The sequence below is a fragment of the Melopsittacus undulatus genome, chromosome 11 (genome assembly GCF_012275295.1).
Source record: "Melopsittacus undulatus isolate bMelUnd1 chromosome 11, bMelUnd1.mat.Z, whole genome shotgun sequence".
In the NCBI taxonomy this organism is placed as follows: domain Eukaryota; kingdom Metazoa; phylum Chordata; class Aves; order Psittaciformes; family Psittaculidae; genus Melopsittacus; species Melopsittacus undulatus.
Window position 1 is genome coordinate 7,995,520 of NC_047537.1, and position 13,673 is coordinate 8,009,192.

At 46.9% G+C, this 13,673-nt stretch overlaps 1 protein-coding gene across 2 annotated transcripts in view; it reads left to right on the forward strand.

Annotated features, from left to right (window-relative positions):
• Positions 1-13,673, forward strand: part of ASTN2 (astrotactin 2) — a 328,524-nt gene that overhangs the window by 288,966 nt on the left and 25,885 nt on the right. For both annotated transcript variants that reach the window (XM_034067350.1, XM_034067351.1), the window contains one exon: positions 7,508-7,649. In XM_034067350.1, coding sequence (XP_033923241.1) covers positions 7,508-7,649 — 142 coding nt within the window. The remainder of the gene's footprint in view (positions 1-7,507; positions 7,650-13,673) is intronic.

Genomic DNA, 13,673 nt, shown 5'->3' on the forward strand with positions numbered 1-13,673 from the left:
CTCTGAACTGGTGGAGTCCAGGTCCTTGGTGCCATCTTTGCATCCAAATTCTGGGAGTCGTTTTCAGATACTAGCTTGTTCCGGAGGAACCACAGGAGTACAGTAGCTTTGTGCATTTAAGAAGAAAGAGGTTATGGTACAGGTTTTGTTGCTCTGTCTGAAGTATCTGAAACATCAGTTTATGCTGTTGAAGTGTGGCTATGGGGCTGGTGGCGTTCCTGGTAAACATAAAGCTCTGTGCAGTCCCTGGATCCGCTACAGACTGCTGACTATGGGCCTTGGGAACCACCAAGTGTTCTGGACCATTGGTCCGTTGTTTAGAAATCTCTAAAAGAAGTTAAACTGAAAGGAAAGTAAGAATGGGGGCAGGAACTTGATCTGCAGTGGTAAGATCGAGAACTAGATCTGTGGTGTTGGACAAGATCTTCTGCCAGACACAAAGTATCTGAGGACAAAGTTGATGTCTTTGTTTTGTGTCTGCACAACTCCCAGAACAAATGGGTTCCCACTTCGCCTTGAAATCAAGTAACTACTTTAACATGCTGCAGAGCCCGAAACAAACTCCAAGGGAACAGATAAATTCATTTGGACTCTCCACCATGCTAATGTGAATACGTGGCTTCAAGATTGGAACTGGCTCATGCCTGGATGACTCCAAGCATAGCAAAGTCAGCTTGTGTCTGGCTGTGGTTGACCCTTAGCAACTCAGTGAACCTTGAGAAATACTGGAGGGCTGTTAGCACAGAATGAAATGCATTAATTCTCACTCTCCTCCAGCAGTGTACAGCCTTAGGGGAGATGGAGGAGGTGATGCATTTTTACATGAGTAAAAGCAGTTTTTCTGAGGTCTTGGATACTGACTGTGAAAGAACTGTGATAAGCAGTCTGCAGAGAGCTCAGGTGAAGGAGCAGTGAGTCCAGTTGATGAGCCTGAAAACAGGATATGTTCATGATTACCCTTGTGCATCATGTTTTTAGAACGTTGCGACTCATCCAGATGAAGACCATTTCCTTCTGTCTAACTGGCTGCTCTTGATAAGAACAGTGCAAGACAGCTCATCCTTCAGTTCCATGTGGTTGCTCTGTATGGAGCAAGCTCTAGCCCTGAAGAGCACCAGCAAAGCCATTCAAGGGACTTTTGTGGCACTGGAATGCAACTTTTGCTCTTAGCTCAGCTAAAGCATTGCTCCTTACATTTAGCCATCTACAAATGCAGCCTTCCAGAAGCACTGAGAAGCCCAGAGGAGAGCTCTTCATCATTAGTAATGTGCCTAGTAGCATATAGATATAGGAAGTTAATGCCCAAAAAATCATAACTTGGGCAAGATGAAGTCAATCAGAGAAGTTCTGCCATTTGCACCTTTGTACAAGTTGGCAAGTGAGGCACAAAGCCTCACTGGTATTTCTGTTTCAGCCTGTGCCCAGCCAGAGGGATTCCTAATGGATGTGTCGTAGAGAACAGAAGTTATGCCAGAGGCTGCAGGTTTTATGGGCATGGGGCTTCAGCTCCCATCTAGCACAAGAGGCTGGTGTGCATGGATGCTCCCAGAACATGGACAGAAGGGGTTTTTTTAGTAGTAACTAGGTCTTTTTATTTCTTTTAGAATCTGGCAAGCTGTGTAGGGAAGGAGGTTTTGACATCCTTCCACCAGGATCTGTAGGGACGGTTTGCTGTTAATGATCTAGGCAGCAAGACAGACCATCTGCTGATGTAAATCGGAACAGCTCTGTCGCCTAAAGTTATGTTACACTAATTTAAATCAGCCCATCATCTCCAAGACAAACCACCTTTCACTACTTTCCCCTATCAAGCGTCAGCTCCAAAGCACATTAAACCCAGGAACAACCTTCTTGTGGAGGATCCACCCCTCAAGCCTGTGCTCCCCATCCAAATACCCAGTCCAAGCCTTCCTCTGAACCTCTTCTCCTTGGAGGCAAAGCCTTGGAGGAAGAGGAGGGTGGGATGAGGACCCCCAAAAGGTGACAGTCATGGAGGGCTGGGCACACCATTTGTTTCCTCATTTCAGGAACCAAATCCTGGCAAGAGAAAGTGGAGTAAGGTCTCTTTTTCCATCTGCTTTGTTGGCATTGCTCTGGAGGTCATTGCTGGGGACGGAGGTCCTCACTGGGCCCCATCTGCCTTCCCTGGGCTCCCTCATTTATGCCCACTTGGGCCTCTGACATTCTACTCTGTTTTTCTTTCCTTGAAAATGGATCGGGAATTGGGAGCCGCTGCACAGGAACGCGCCTGTTCCCCATTACAGCTCCACCGGGGCTGTAACACGATCATGCCTGCTCCATACCCACACAGATATTTATTTATCCATACAGGCTTTCTCCTTGTTTTCATTAAGTTAGGCAGAAAAGGTTAATCTTTCTTCTGCTAAAGCTTCAAAACCAATCAAGCTAAATAAAATATGATTTCTTTCATTTCTTTTTTAAAGGACACTCTCTCTCTCTGATTTTTTTCCCCGTTTAAGTACCAGAATGAGGTCACAGACAGAGATGCCACAAGAGTAAATTGAAAACAGGTTGAAAAAAAGCAAAAGGGAGAAAGACGGGGAGAGAAAACCACAATCAGAAGAAAGTGACTGGTAACATTGCAGGGTTGGTTTCACCCAGGCTAGTAAAGAAGATGTCAAGACGGAGACATTGGTGCCTTCCTGCTTTCCCCTTTCTGTTCTTTCTAGGAATCTCAAAGGTGAATTGCAGCAGGGAGGTCTCTCATCTTCATTTCCACTTTGGTTTGCACTGAGTTATGTCTGTGCCACTCAGCACCTGAACATGGGCTGAAGGTGTGGGAATGCCTGTAGAGAAAGGTCTTCCTTTTGCTCCTCTAATTTCCTGGAGGCTCCTGGCCTTGGTCCCTGGTTTAGTCTATAACTCCTGTTTCCTTCAGTGGGGTGGTTGATGGTTAATTAATCCTAATCACTGGAGCTCACAATGCTCACAATGGAAAGACCGAGACAAAGACTAAGACTGTTGGATGCTGCGAGCGAGCGGTCTGAGCCTGCTCCCATCCATTATCATTCCTCAGTCCCCATTCCTGACCATTTGAACCTCCTGCCAATAGATATGTGCTCATTCAAGAGCTGATTAACAACTCAACCTTGCAGGTAGGCAGCTGAGTAAGGGATGTTCTTCTTCAGACGAGGCATCAGGTTGAGCTCCCAGATGGGTACCTGAGAGCCATCACTGGTGGATGGACCTGTATACCTTGCTGTGGCCAGAAGTTAGCAAAGCTTCATAAAATGGGATTAGCCTGTCCCACCCCACCACAGTCTCTGCTGTTATTTTCCTCTGTTTTAGGGTAAGCTCTGACTCACACAACACCAGCATCAGCCTAAGATGCATGTTTACAAAACCAAAGAGGATGGTTGCCAAACTCCACAGCATGTGTGAAGCAAAGGATGAGGCAGTAGCGACGGGGTTGAACTAGAGACAAAAGGAAAATGCTACCTGGAGGGAGCTGCATCTTCATCACCATCAGTAGTAGAGCAGAGACTGATTTTCAGAAGCTACCTGGGGAATTGAATGGTTTGGGGCAGACCTACCCTGGGAAGGCAGTAGTATGGAAATATTCTTGAAGAGATTTGATGTGCAGTTGGGAGTATCTGCATCCCATTGCTGAGCGCGATTGCGCCGTTACGTGTAACCAGTGTGCAGCAAGTGGCATCTTTTGCTCTGTGCACAGCACTTACCACAGTAATGCTTGAGCTCTGGTCTGTTTTTTTCACTACTGAGAAGTGAACACAGGTGAGGGATCCTCACAGGAGCTGGTCATTTTTCCTTGATATCTGTAACAGCTTGTTACTTTATTTAGTGTGACATCAATTATTTATTACTATTAATGAAGGACACAGATGGCTGTCTGGTCAATAAAATGTCTTCTACTCCGCAGAGATGATCTATTTAGCTATCATTTACTCTGCAGAGAACCTTTGGATTCTTTCTGAAATTTAATAACACAAGCAAAGATACCAATCTACAAGGTTTGTGCTTCAGTGCTGCTTGGGGAGGCTGAAATCCTTCTTTATATTTGCTGGCTGGCTGTGTGCGAACACAAGTCCAGATGGGAAAGAGAAGCCCCTTTGCTTTCCACCACTTATCCATATAATCCCCTTTATAAAGTGATCAGACTCCTTCTTAAAAGATAGTTATGTTATTTGCCCTTCTCAGGAGCAGCCTGTTTATTCATATCCAATTTACTTTCTCTTGCCATTACTGCCCATTAGCCTAAATATTTCTTTTCCATCTGAGTGCCTGCCCTGTAGATGTATTAACAGGGTTATGTATCTCCACTTGGTCTTTTTATGTCTCTGTTTGCATAGTAAACTTGTCCTTTCTATTATTTCCTAGTGAAGCCTTCTCTCCTGCTTTCCCCATGCCTTGTTCTTAAGCACAGATGAGCAATGTTACATACTGAGCTCTCACCATGGTCTTGTGCAGTTAGGTTGGTATTCCTCTATTGCTACATCCCAAGACCACTTTTCCTTGGCAGGACAACGTTAGTGCTCCATTATCCTCTTGTAATGCCAGCAAAAGCACTCATCGCCTTAGTGACATTCCAATGACTAGGTTCCAGTCTGAACCTAGGGATAACTTGTTTTCTGGCCCTGGAGAAGGCTTAGGAAATTTCTCTGAGCACCATGGACTGAACAACAGCCTCTGACTTCTTCTGTGCAAGATGTTGCTGTGTGCTCTGCTTCATGCAGGGGAGAGCACAGCAAAGCGGCTCCCTGCATTCACTGTGGGTTAACAGCTCTGGGCACTCAGTTTGTCCCCAGGGCATCCTTTACCCACTCCATCTTTGCTCCATGATCTGCACAGTCTGGCACAGCCACCAATCTCACTGCTGCTTATACAGGTGCAGAAAGACCCCCAGCCTTGGGGCTGAGGTTTCAGCACCTTTGCTAGCATCTGTTTTGCTATTTTCATAACAACCTCTTTGCTTTTGCTTGATTATAGCAGGTCCAATGAGAGGAGAAAGTTCCCCAGAGGCTCAGGGTTGAACACAAAACACTCTCTTGCTGTAAGGATTTTATTGCAAGGGTTTTGGCTTAAACCAAGCTGACACTGTGTTGGTGGACACTGAGAGCTCCATTTCCTTGCATGCAGGGGACAGCAATGCAACCATCTGTGCAGGTTTGATCCACGGCAAACCACTGTGTGATGGAGCTGCCACTGTATTTCAGGGCAGTGCTCACTGCAACCCTGTTCCCCTTAAAGCTGCACAGGAAGACCATGAAAGATGAACACTCAGAAGGTAGTGGGTGCTTTACAGAGTCAGCGCTGCAGTTGTAATACGCTTTTAAAGTCACTGGTTGAACGTGACATTTTCCACCCCCTTTCCAGTCCTCTGCAAGTCCAGTTCCACCCTCTGCACTCCCTGTCTCAACCCTGTGTTCTTCTATCCCATCTCTTCTGCTCCCTGGCACAGATGTCCTGACTGATGCTTCTGGTACCCGTGCGCTGCTAGTCCAAATCTCCATTTGGTCTTGTCCAGTTGCTCATCATGGTCTCTCTGCCCAGCTTTTCTCTTTCCTACCCCTCATTAGCTGCTTCTCAACCCTAAGTGCTCTGGAGGAAGGTGTGAGATCCCACAGCAGGCCCCTATGCGATGATGTTCCCCCTGTGAAGTTTCCTCCTGGTCAGAAGAGAGGTTTCTTGTGGTCTGAAGAGGCTTAAGAGTTCTTGCTCTAGTTCAGCAGCACAATCTAGTCTTTTGTTATGTGTTTGTGATTCATCTGGCTTGTAAGTCACGGCAGTGTCTGTTCTCAATGACTTCTGGTGGCAGGGAGTTCCCTAATCCGGCCCAACGTCATATGAAAAGGGATGGAAATGAAAGTTGGAAATGAGCAATAGGGTTCTGTTTGTTTTTTTAAACCATAAACCCAGAGCTAAGGGGCTTGCTCAAGGCCATTCAGCACTCATGGCTTCCAAGCAGTGATTTTACCATTGCCAACCCAACCTGCCCATTGAGTTGACTTGGGATTTGGTATGGACCATGGCTGGGAACTGGGTTAAACTACAGAGACTGGTGACAGAGTTGCCTGAAGAAAAAGAGTTTGGAAAGAACAAGTCATGCTGGGAGCATTAAAATGAATAATTAAGGCTTGGATTCCTTTAGGGAGGAAAAGAATTTATTGCTGCTCTTTTCTCTAGCCAAGGGGGACATTTGTTACTGAGTTGTGTATTTTGAGACAAGACTCCAATGTGGTTTGGAGGGGTTGGAGAGGAGGGGATTTCTACCTGGGTAATCCAACCACAGAGTGAGACCTTCTGAGCTGGTGATAGCACTGGGTTATTTCTTAGGGTCTATAGCAAAAATTCTTCTTAGACTTGTCCTTCATTTCAGTCATCCTCAGTCACTTTTGCTTTTAGGAATATGAAGTGCTGGGAAGGGAATTCTCCTCCTCCCTTTGCTGTGGTGTCTTGACATTTACACATGCACAAGGTACCTGGCACAGCGATCTGCATTCAGGTTTGCTTATGCCAGCATAACTCTATCAGCTGCAACAGCCCGTTCTCTGATTCCCATCAGTGGGAATGGGGGCACAACCAGGGCAGCTGCTCTGGCTTTTTTCACTGCTTGAGACCTTGGGCTTTCAGTTACATTGATGTAAAATGGGAATTGAATGCAATGAGCTCTAACTGATAGACAACCTGCCCACTGCAAGGAAACAGGTTGCACGGCAGTGGATAATCATGCCCCAAAAGCTTAATAAATGGAGCGTTTTCAGTTTCAGCTGGGTCATGATCTAAGTGTTTAATAAGCTTTAAAAACCAGGAGACCAAGGGGAAAAAAAAAAAAAAAGGTTTTTCGTCATTTTTAATTAGGATTTTTTTTTTTCCTTCAAAAGCCTGTAAAGGAGTGAGTGTTCCTGAGTGCAGCTGAAGGAGCTCCGGTCAGAGCTCCAGGAGCTGGCAGGCTGCATAGGAAAGGGAACGCAAAGCTCCTGATTTTCATTGAATAAAAATAAAACACACAAAAAAAAGCCCCAGTACATTGAGAGAAATTCCATCCAAGCTCTAAAAATGTCTCTTTCCTGATAATCTAACCCAGCAGAAATACATTTCACTGTCACAGGTGATTATTGAAAAAGGCCATGTTCCCCTTAAGAACTGACTGCAGATGGAATCCCTACTAGGAGAGCCCTATTTATGCAGGCTTCCAGCTCTCCTGGGGATCCAGAGCCCATCCTTGGATGGTGGTCCCCCATGTGGTGCTTGCAGGAAGTCTGCATGTTGCTTGGATGCTCTGAGTGCTCCTTCCGCTGTCCAAGCACTGACTGCAGGTTTCTGCAGTGGATCCCTATCAGCTGATGGCCCCAGTGTTTTCTACTTGCTTCATCCACAGGTGCCATACTCCATATAGATTTGGGGCCATTCCTACCACAGCTAGTGTGTTGATTGCCTGTCCTATGTAGAGATGTTCCTACAGTGGTTTTTCAGTGGTCAGCAATAATTTAACACCAGTATTGATCCTCATCTCTTTGCTCTCCAGGAGAATCCCTGAGCTTTGCGGATGATTTGCTTTCTGGCCTTGCAACATCCTGTGTGGCAGCGGGTAGGAGCCATGGAGATGTCCCTGAAACCAGCATCTATTCAGTCATTTTCAAGTGCCTGGAGCCAGATGGTCTGTACAAGTAAGGAGAGGCATGTGGGGAGGTGCTGGGGGCAAGGAGGGGTCTCCAATGCTATTATTGTTACTGACTTTTTTGGTCAATGCTATGTTGCACCAGATGATGAGACTCTTGCTTTGGGCTGTTGAAATGGAAAACCAGTGTCTACAGCACTGGAGGCACTGGGAGTCTGAAGGAATAACTGGAATAACTCACATATTTCAGTATTCTTCCATGCCTCATGGGTAGGGTTATGTGTCGTGGAGGAGCTGAGCTAATGCAGTCAGATTGAAGCAAGTTGTCAAATGCCCGGTGGACTGGAATAGCCAGATGTCAGAAGTGTGATAGGTGATGTTTATGGAAGTTGCTGTTTGTATCAGGAGACATACAGCAGATCAGAGAGACACCAAATCCATCTCCCCACCACGCAGTTGCTTCTGCAAGGATGGTGGCCACCCCTGTGCTGATGTTCTTGTGTCTTCTGAGATGTTCTTTGAGCACACGCAATTGGCTTTTCTGTGTGAATCCTGTGGAGCAATTAGTGTCCAAAGCCAAGGGATAATTTCAGGATCTGGATGTTAACTTCTCCTTCAGTATTGTTTGGAGGGAGAAAGAAACAGAGACAAAAAGGCAAGGAGACAGAGGAGAGACAGAGTAAGCAAGAGAGAAACACCCAGGGTTTAATGTCAGAGGGACTGTAATAATTAAAACGCATTTTGTAGTGAGTAATGAAACTTTTTATGGGACCACAAAAGCATTTAAAATGAGAGCTGGCAAATGCTCTGTCAACGAGAACTTTTAAAGATCTTGATTAATACTTTCCCTTTGCCTCCCCCTCCACCACCTCCCCAGTTCAGTATGTTGACAGCCTCTGAAGAAGGAGAAGTTTTTATTGCACATCTCTCGAGTGGGGCTGTGTCCAGGAGCATCTCCAAGTGATACCTCTTGCCATTGAATGGGTTTAGATGTTTTTTTGTTGAATATACATAATGCATCAATGTAATTATTAGCATCTATGTGAACTGGGCTGCTTTGAAAAGGTGCCAAGGCGAGACTGGAGCAACCACAGTGTTTGCTATCAGCCCAACACCCATAAACTCAGCTGGTTGTGGGCTCTCAGCCTTTGGGCTGCTGAGGGCATTGGGTGAGGGAAGAGCCCCTGGGTTTGATGGGGAGGCTGCTGCCGAGGTGAATACATGAAGTTGGGAGCCAGAAGGTCTGGCTCTTGGGCAGCCTGGGCTGCCAAATCATCTTCCCCATCTGCCAGGCAGGGATAATTGCACTCAGCCATCGCTTTAGGGACTCTGTGATCTAATTCTTTATGTCTGCAAAGGGCTGGGAGAGCCTTGGGTGGAAGGCAGAAAGCTTTGTCCAGGGTTTTGTCATCCTTTTGGTCCAAGCCAGGCTTCTGCTTCACAGTCATGAGGCACATTGCCACGGAGGTAAACAGAATTGGTGATGCCCAATGTCCTGGGGGTTGCTGTGGACAGCTCTAGCTCTCTGTGGGTGCTCCTGGGTGTGGGATAGTAGCTTCCATGGGCAGCTGTGGCTGCAGGCAGCTGTCCCCTGGCAGCGAGGAGCTTTGGACCACATCCTTGTGTGGGGACAGGCCAAGAGTTGGCTGTTGGCACAGTGCTGGCTCCATCCAGCAGCTAATGCTTAGGAGGGCTTGGCACACCATTCCCAGGGCTGTGCATGCTCAAGTGCGCATGTATGGACACATGTGTATGGATAAATGTCCATGTTGGCATCCCTGGGGCATGGACCTACACTCCTGAGTATCATATTGACATGGATCAATATCAAATGTGCATGCCCCAGCACACCTGCGTGGACTGAAATGCATGTCTAATGCATTGCACGGATGCATGCAGGTCCAGCACATGTTTGCTCCAATCTGGGACCTAACCAGCACGTGTTTACTTGGCATGTGTGCATTCTCAGGTACATAGGCACACACATTAAATATTCCTCTGTTCAGATGTCCACACAGTTGCAACACAGCATGAAGAAAGCCAGAACAGTGAAATGTGAGGCTAACACTCTGTTCCTAGCCCGCACAGACGGAACAACAACAGAAACAGAGGCATGGGGTCATTGCTTAAATTGAATTTCTTCTGCTTGTTTCATTTGTTTCTGTGGAAAAACAGCTATCTTGGAAGGCTCTGGCCTGGGTATAATCTTGATTATAGCCACTCAGCAGGGACCTGTGCTTTTCTCTGGGCTGTTGGATGAGCATGCAGGCTGCAGCATCAGAGCCCTTCAAAAGCGAATGCTTTTGCTTGTTTGGTAGTCTGAGGGTGTCATGTAAACCAGGAGAGGGGACTGTGAGACCATGGAAGTCTTCTTCTGCTCTGTAAATGTGTTGGACATCCTGTCCCTTTTCTTTTGTAGTACCTACGGCAATTGTACCCTGTTGTTGACCATCTATTTGGAGTCTTACCAGCCTGAGATCAAAGCTGGGCTTGAGTATGAAAAACAGAACCAAGAAATGTTCTACAAGCAAATAAATAAACAGAGTGTGATTGATTCCTCGGCTTTTGAGACTTCTGCAATTTCAAAACATAAACTAACAAAAGGAGAACTAATTCCTTTGTCCTTTGCAATTTCAGTCTGATGAAAATCTATTGCCTGTCATCTCTTTTCTTGCCCTTGCCTGTGGTATGTTGGGGTTGGGATGCTAGTCCCTGCACAGAGGGCTTTCAGAGGGAAAGTGGCTCATGTCAGCAAAGATGGGTACCATAGGTTCATGTACACGTGTGGACACTGCTGCTGGTCTGTCACGGTGCCCATGTGTGGAGATCTGTGCTGCAGCCATGTGCATGTACTCAGGTACCCAGACACAGGGACACTGAGGATGATCCTTGAAGACTGTTGAGTTTAATTGAAGCTCTTAAAAACCAAGTCTTTAATTCTTGCAGAATGCATCACAGGAGAGGGGATTGATCTCCCTTGAGACCAGCTAGACCAGAGCAGCCTGTCGAGCTTCCTCCCAGGTGGATCTGGATGAGGATGGGGTGAGGAGAGCAGAGGGAGAGATGTCTATATGTCTGTTAAGTGCTTGTCTTACATGGACAAGCCAGCATGGGCAGCAGTTAATGCCAATCAGACTGATGCTTTGGGAGCTTGGGAGCACCATGCTGTGACAGGGAACTTGTGATGCCCCAGGCACCAAACCCCAGTCAAGAGAAAGGGCTCTGGCTTGTCTCAGAGGTCTGAGGACTGAGCTTACATAGCTAAGCACCCTACGAACCCAACCAGTCTCTTCACTGTAGAGACAGGAGTTTCCCTTGTGCATCCTACAGCCTTCCTGAGTCTTCAGCCCAGCTCATCCATCTCAGTTTCTCATCCCATCATTCCATGAGTGCCTGGGGATGTCTCTTCCCAGGGCTGTACCTGCTCAGCTGCTGGAAAGCAGCTCTGCCACGTTCCTTTCAGATACTTGAGGAGACACCAAGTATCCCTCAGCCAAAAAGGGAAACTCTGGAGAGGGAAATGAAAACCCTCTCCAGCTCCTCAATGGAGCTGCAGTGCAAATACACCAACTTCTTCCCTGTGCCATAGATACTATAATTGTAGATGAGATTAAATTCTAATGTTTCACTTTATTTACATTCCTGACCTAGCCTATTCATTTCCAGTGTTTGTGCCAAGAATCAGCACAAAATTTACTGGAAATAGTATGGAAGTCATCAGGATCCCTTCCAGAGCCTTTCCTTGGAGTGTGTTCATGTGCTGAGAAGGAGCTTCCACTTTGTATTCCCTTTGCTGGCTCAGATAGGGTTTCCCCAGGGGGATTCTGAACCAGCCCAAATGACTATAGCTGGGAGAGTGTTTCAGGGGTGCTGGAAAGGTGGAAACCCCTTCTTAGGGGATGAAGGTAAGGCACTGCCATTCGGTAGAAAGGGATACAGTTAGACTTCAGAATGACAGCACAAGGCTCCCATCCACAGCAATGACCCACCAAAACCTGCCTGGCTAACGTGACTCCCTGTAGAGCCTGAAGGCCACCTCCAGCATGGCCAGGCTTAGCCTCTGCCATCACGTGCTGCCTAACAGTGAAAATACCTTTGTTTTAGGTGAGCTTAAGGAAAGAGGCAGAGGTGTTGAGGAGGGGGAACCCATCATAGCATGGAGAGACAGCGGCTGCAACTCAGCAAGCTGAATGTGCTAAAGGAGCTGGCCCAGAGCAAGGCTGATTAATGTTGGTTGACCTCTGCCTTGCGCATAGCTGGGATAAAGAGTGGAATGGAAACCTTTGGTGCTCAAGACTGTGCTAATGCTGGCAGCAATCCCCCTGCTCCTTATATGATACTAATTGTTATTGTTGGTCTTCTGTCAGGAAGACACATGAATGAGCACTGGAGCAATTGGAGACAGATCCCAAATAGCTCAGTGGCATGGGTTAAAACACATCTGTTACAGCCTTGGCTGAGTCCCCTGTGTGCACAGGAGCTGTGCTGCTTCACTGAATCCACCTCTTCTCTTCCACATGCTCTCCAGCTTCCTGAAGCCGTGCAGTGTATGGCTGTAGTTTCTCCTCAGGCATTCCTGGCTTGCGGAAGCTCAAACAAGGCAAGTCAGGAGTCAAACAAGTGTTTGCTAATCCCCAGGCTGTGCTCTAAGTGCAGGCTCATCCTTCCTCAACAGTTTAAGGTTGCTTCAGAACCAAGCTGCCAAATGCTGGCTCAGATGTGTGGCTGTTTTTGCTGAAGTCGGTCCAGCACCTAGCTGTCTGGACCCATCTGGGCTATGTGCACATCACTGCAGTGGAGGTGGATTTGCCCCATGAAGGATGGTCTGTACAGGGAGCTCAGGGGCTCAGCTGAAGAAGGAGAGAATCTCTCTTTCTGCTGATATTAAAGTCCCATGAATGGAACTTGAGGAAGGTTGGGCTCCTGTAGAAGTTTCCAGCATTAGGAATGTATGCATGCAAAAGCCATAGAGAAGGAATCATGCTTTCTTCATGTCAAGTCAAAGTGCTGGAGGTTCTTCCCAACTTTACCATTTACTCTGTTAAGTGATTTAAGAAGATCATTTTGTCTCACTTTCATCTTTAATCTTTTTCTGTCCCTTTATCAGCTCAGGTTTTAAGCTCTCTCTCACTATCTCTGTACAGCCCAGCCTGGGTGAATCAGATCAGGGCCTCCATGTGCTGCTCCATTGCTGCTACACCAACCATTTGCCGTCACTCTTCTAAAAGTTGGGATTCTGCCTGAATCCACCTCCTGATCTGTTTCTGCCACCGGTATTCAGCCACCTGGGACAGATCTGGAGTCAGGAGGTGCCTTTCCAGTGACCTCAGTTGGAACTTGCTTCCCTTGTATCTGCCAAGTGTATGAGCATCTCTCTCCTTTTTGCTGGAAAGATCAGGTTATCCACCCCAAATTCTCTGTTTCTGCTCATACCTCATGCCACAAAGAGAAACAGAACAGCCTTTGTTACCTCCTGTGGCCAGCTCCTCCCCACCCCTTCCTCAGGATGTCCAGATTGAAATAACATCCTTGGGTTTGTCCTAAAATCTCTGAGTATCCGAACCCCAAATCTGGCTGGGTTCAGGCCCATTGGCTTTGCTCCTTTGGGGATGGCTGGAGGAAGGCTGGCAGTGGGGTAGTAAGGAGGAGGAGGCATGGACAGGTCATTGTGTAGGGTGTTGCAGTGTGTAAATGTAGGATTCTTCCTGGAAATGGTAATGGGTGGAGAAGAGTTTGGCTTCTTCTTCTATTGGCAAATGGACCTTTACAATTCCACCTTTTCCCCGTCACCAATTCCCCCATCACCAACCCTTTACAGTTACAGACTTGGAGAGTATTCCTATTTCTGAGTTTGTAGAAACCTAATGCCACTAACACAGACCCATCCAAGTCTTATCTCATTGAGTAATGGGAGAGATGCGATATAAATATCAACATGGGCGTTGCTGGCTTTGGTTTGCTTCTAATCCAGGGAAAGCTGCACTGTACTACTGATTGGAGGCATTTGTTTTGTTCAGCAGTTCTCTGTGGTATAGAGCACCTTTTTTCCTGAAGGCTGGAAAGCTGAGGGCTG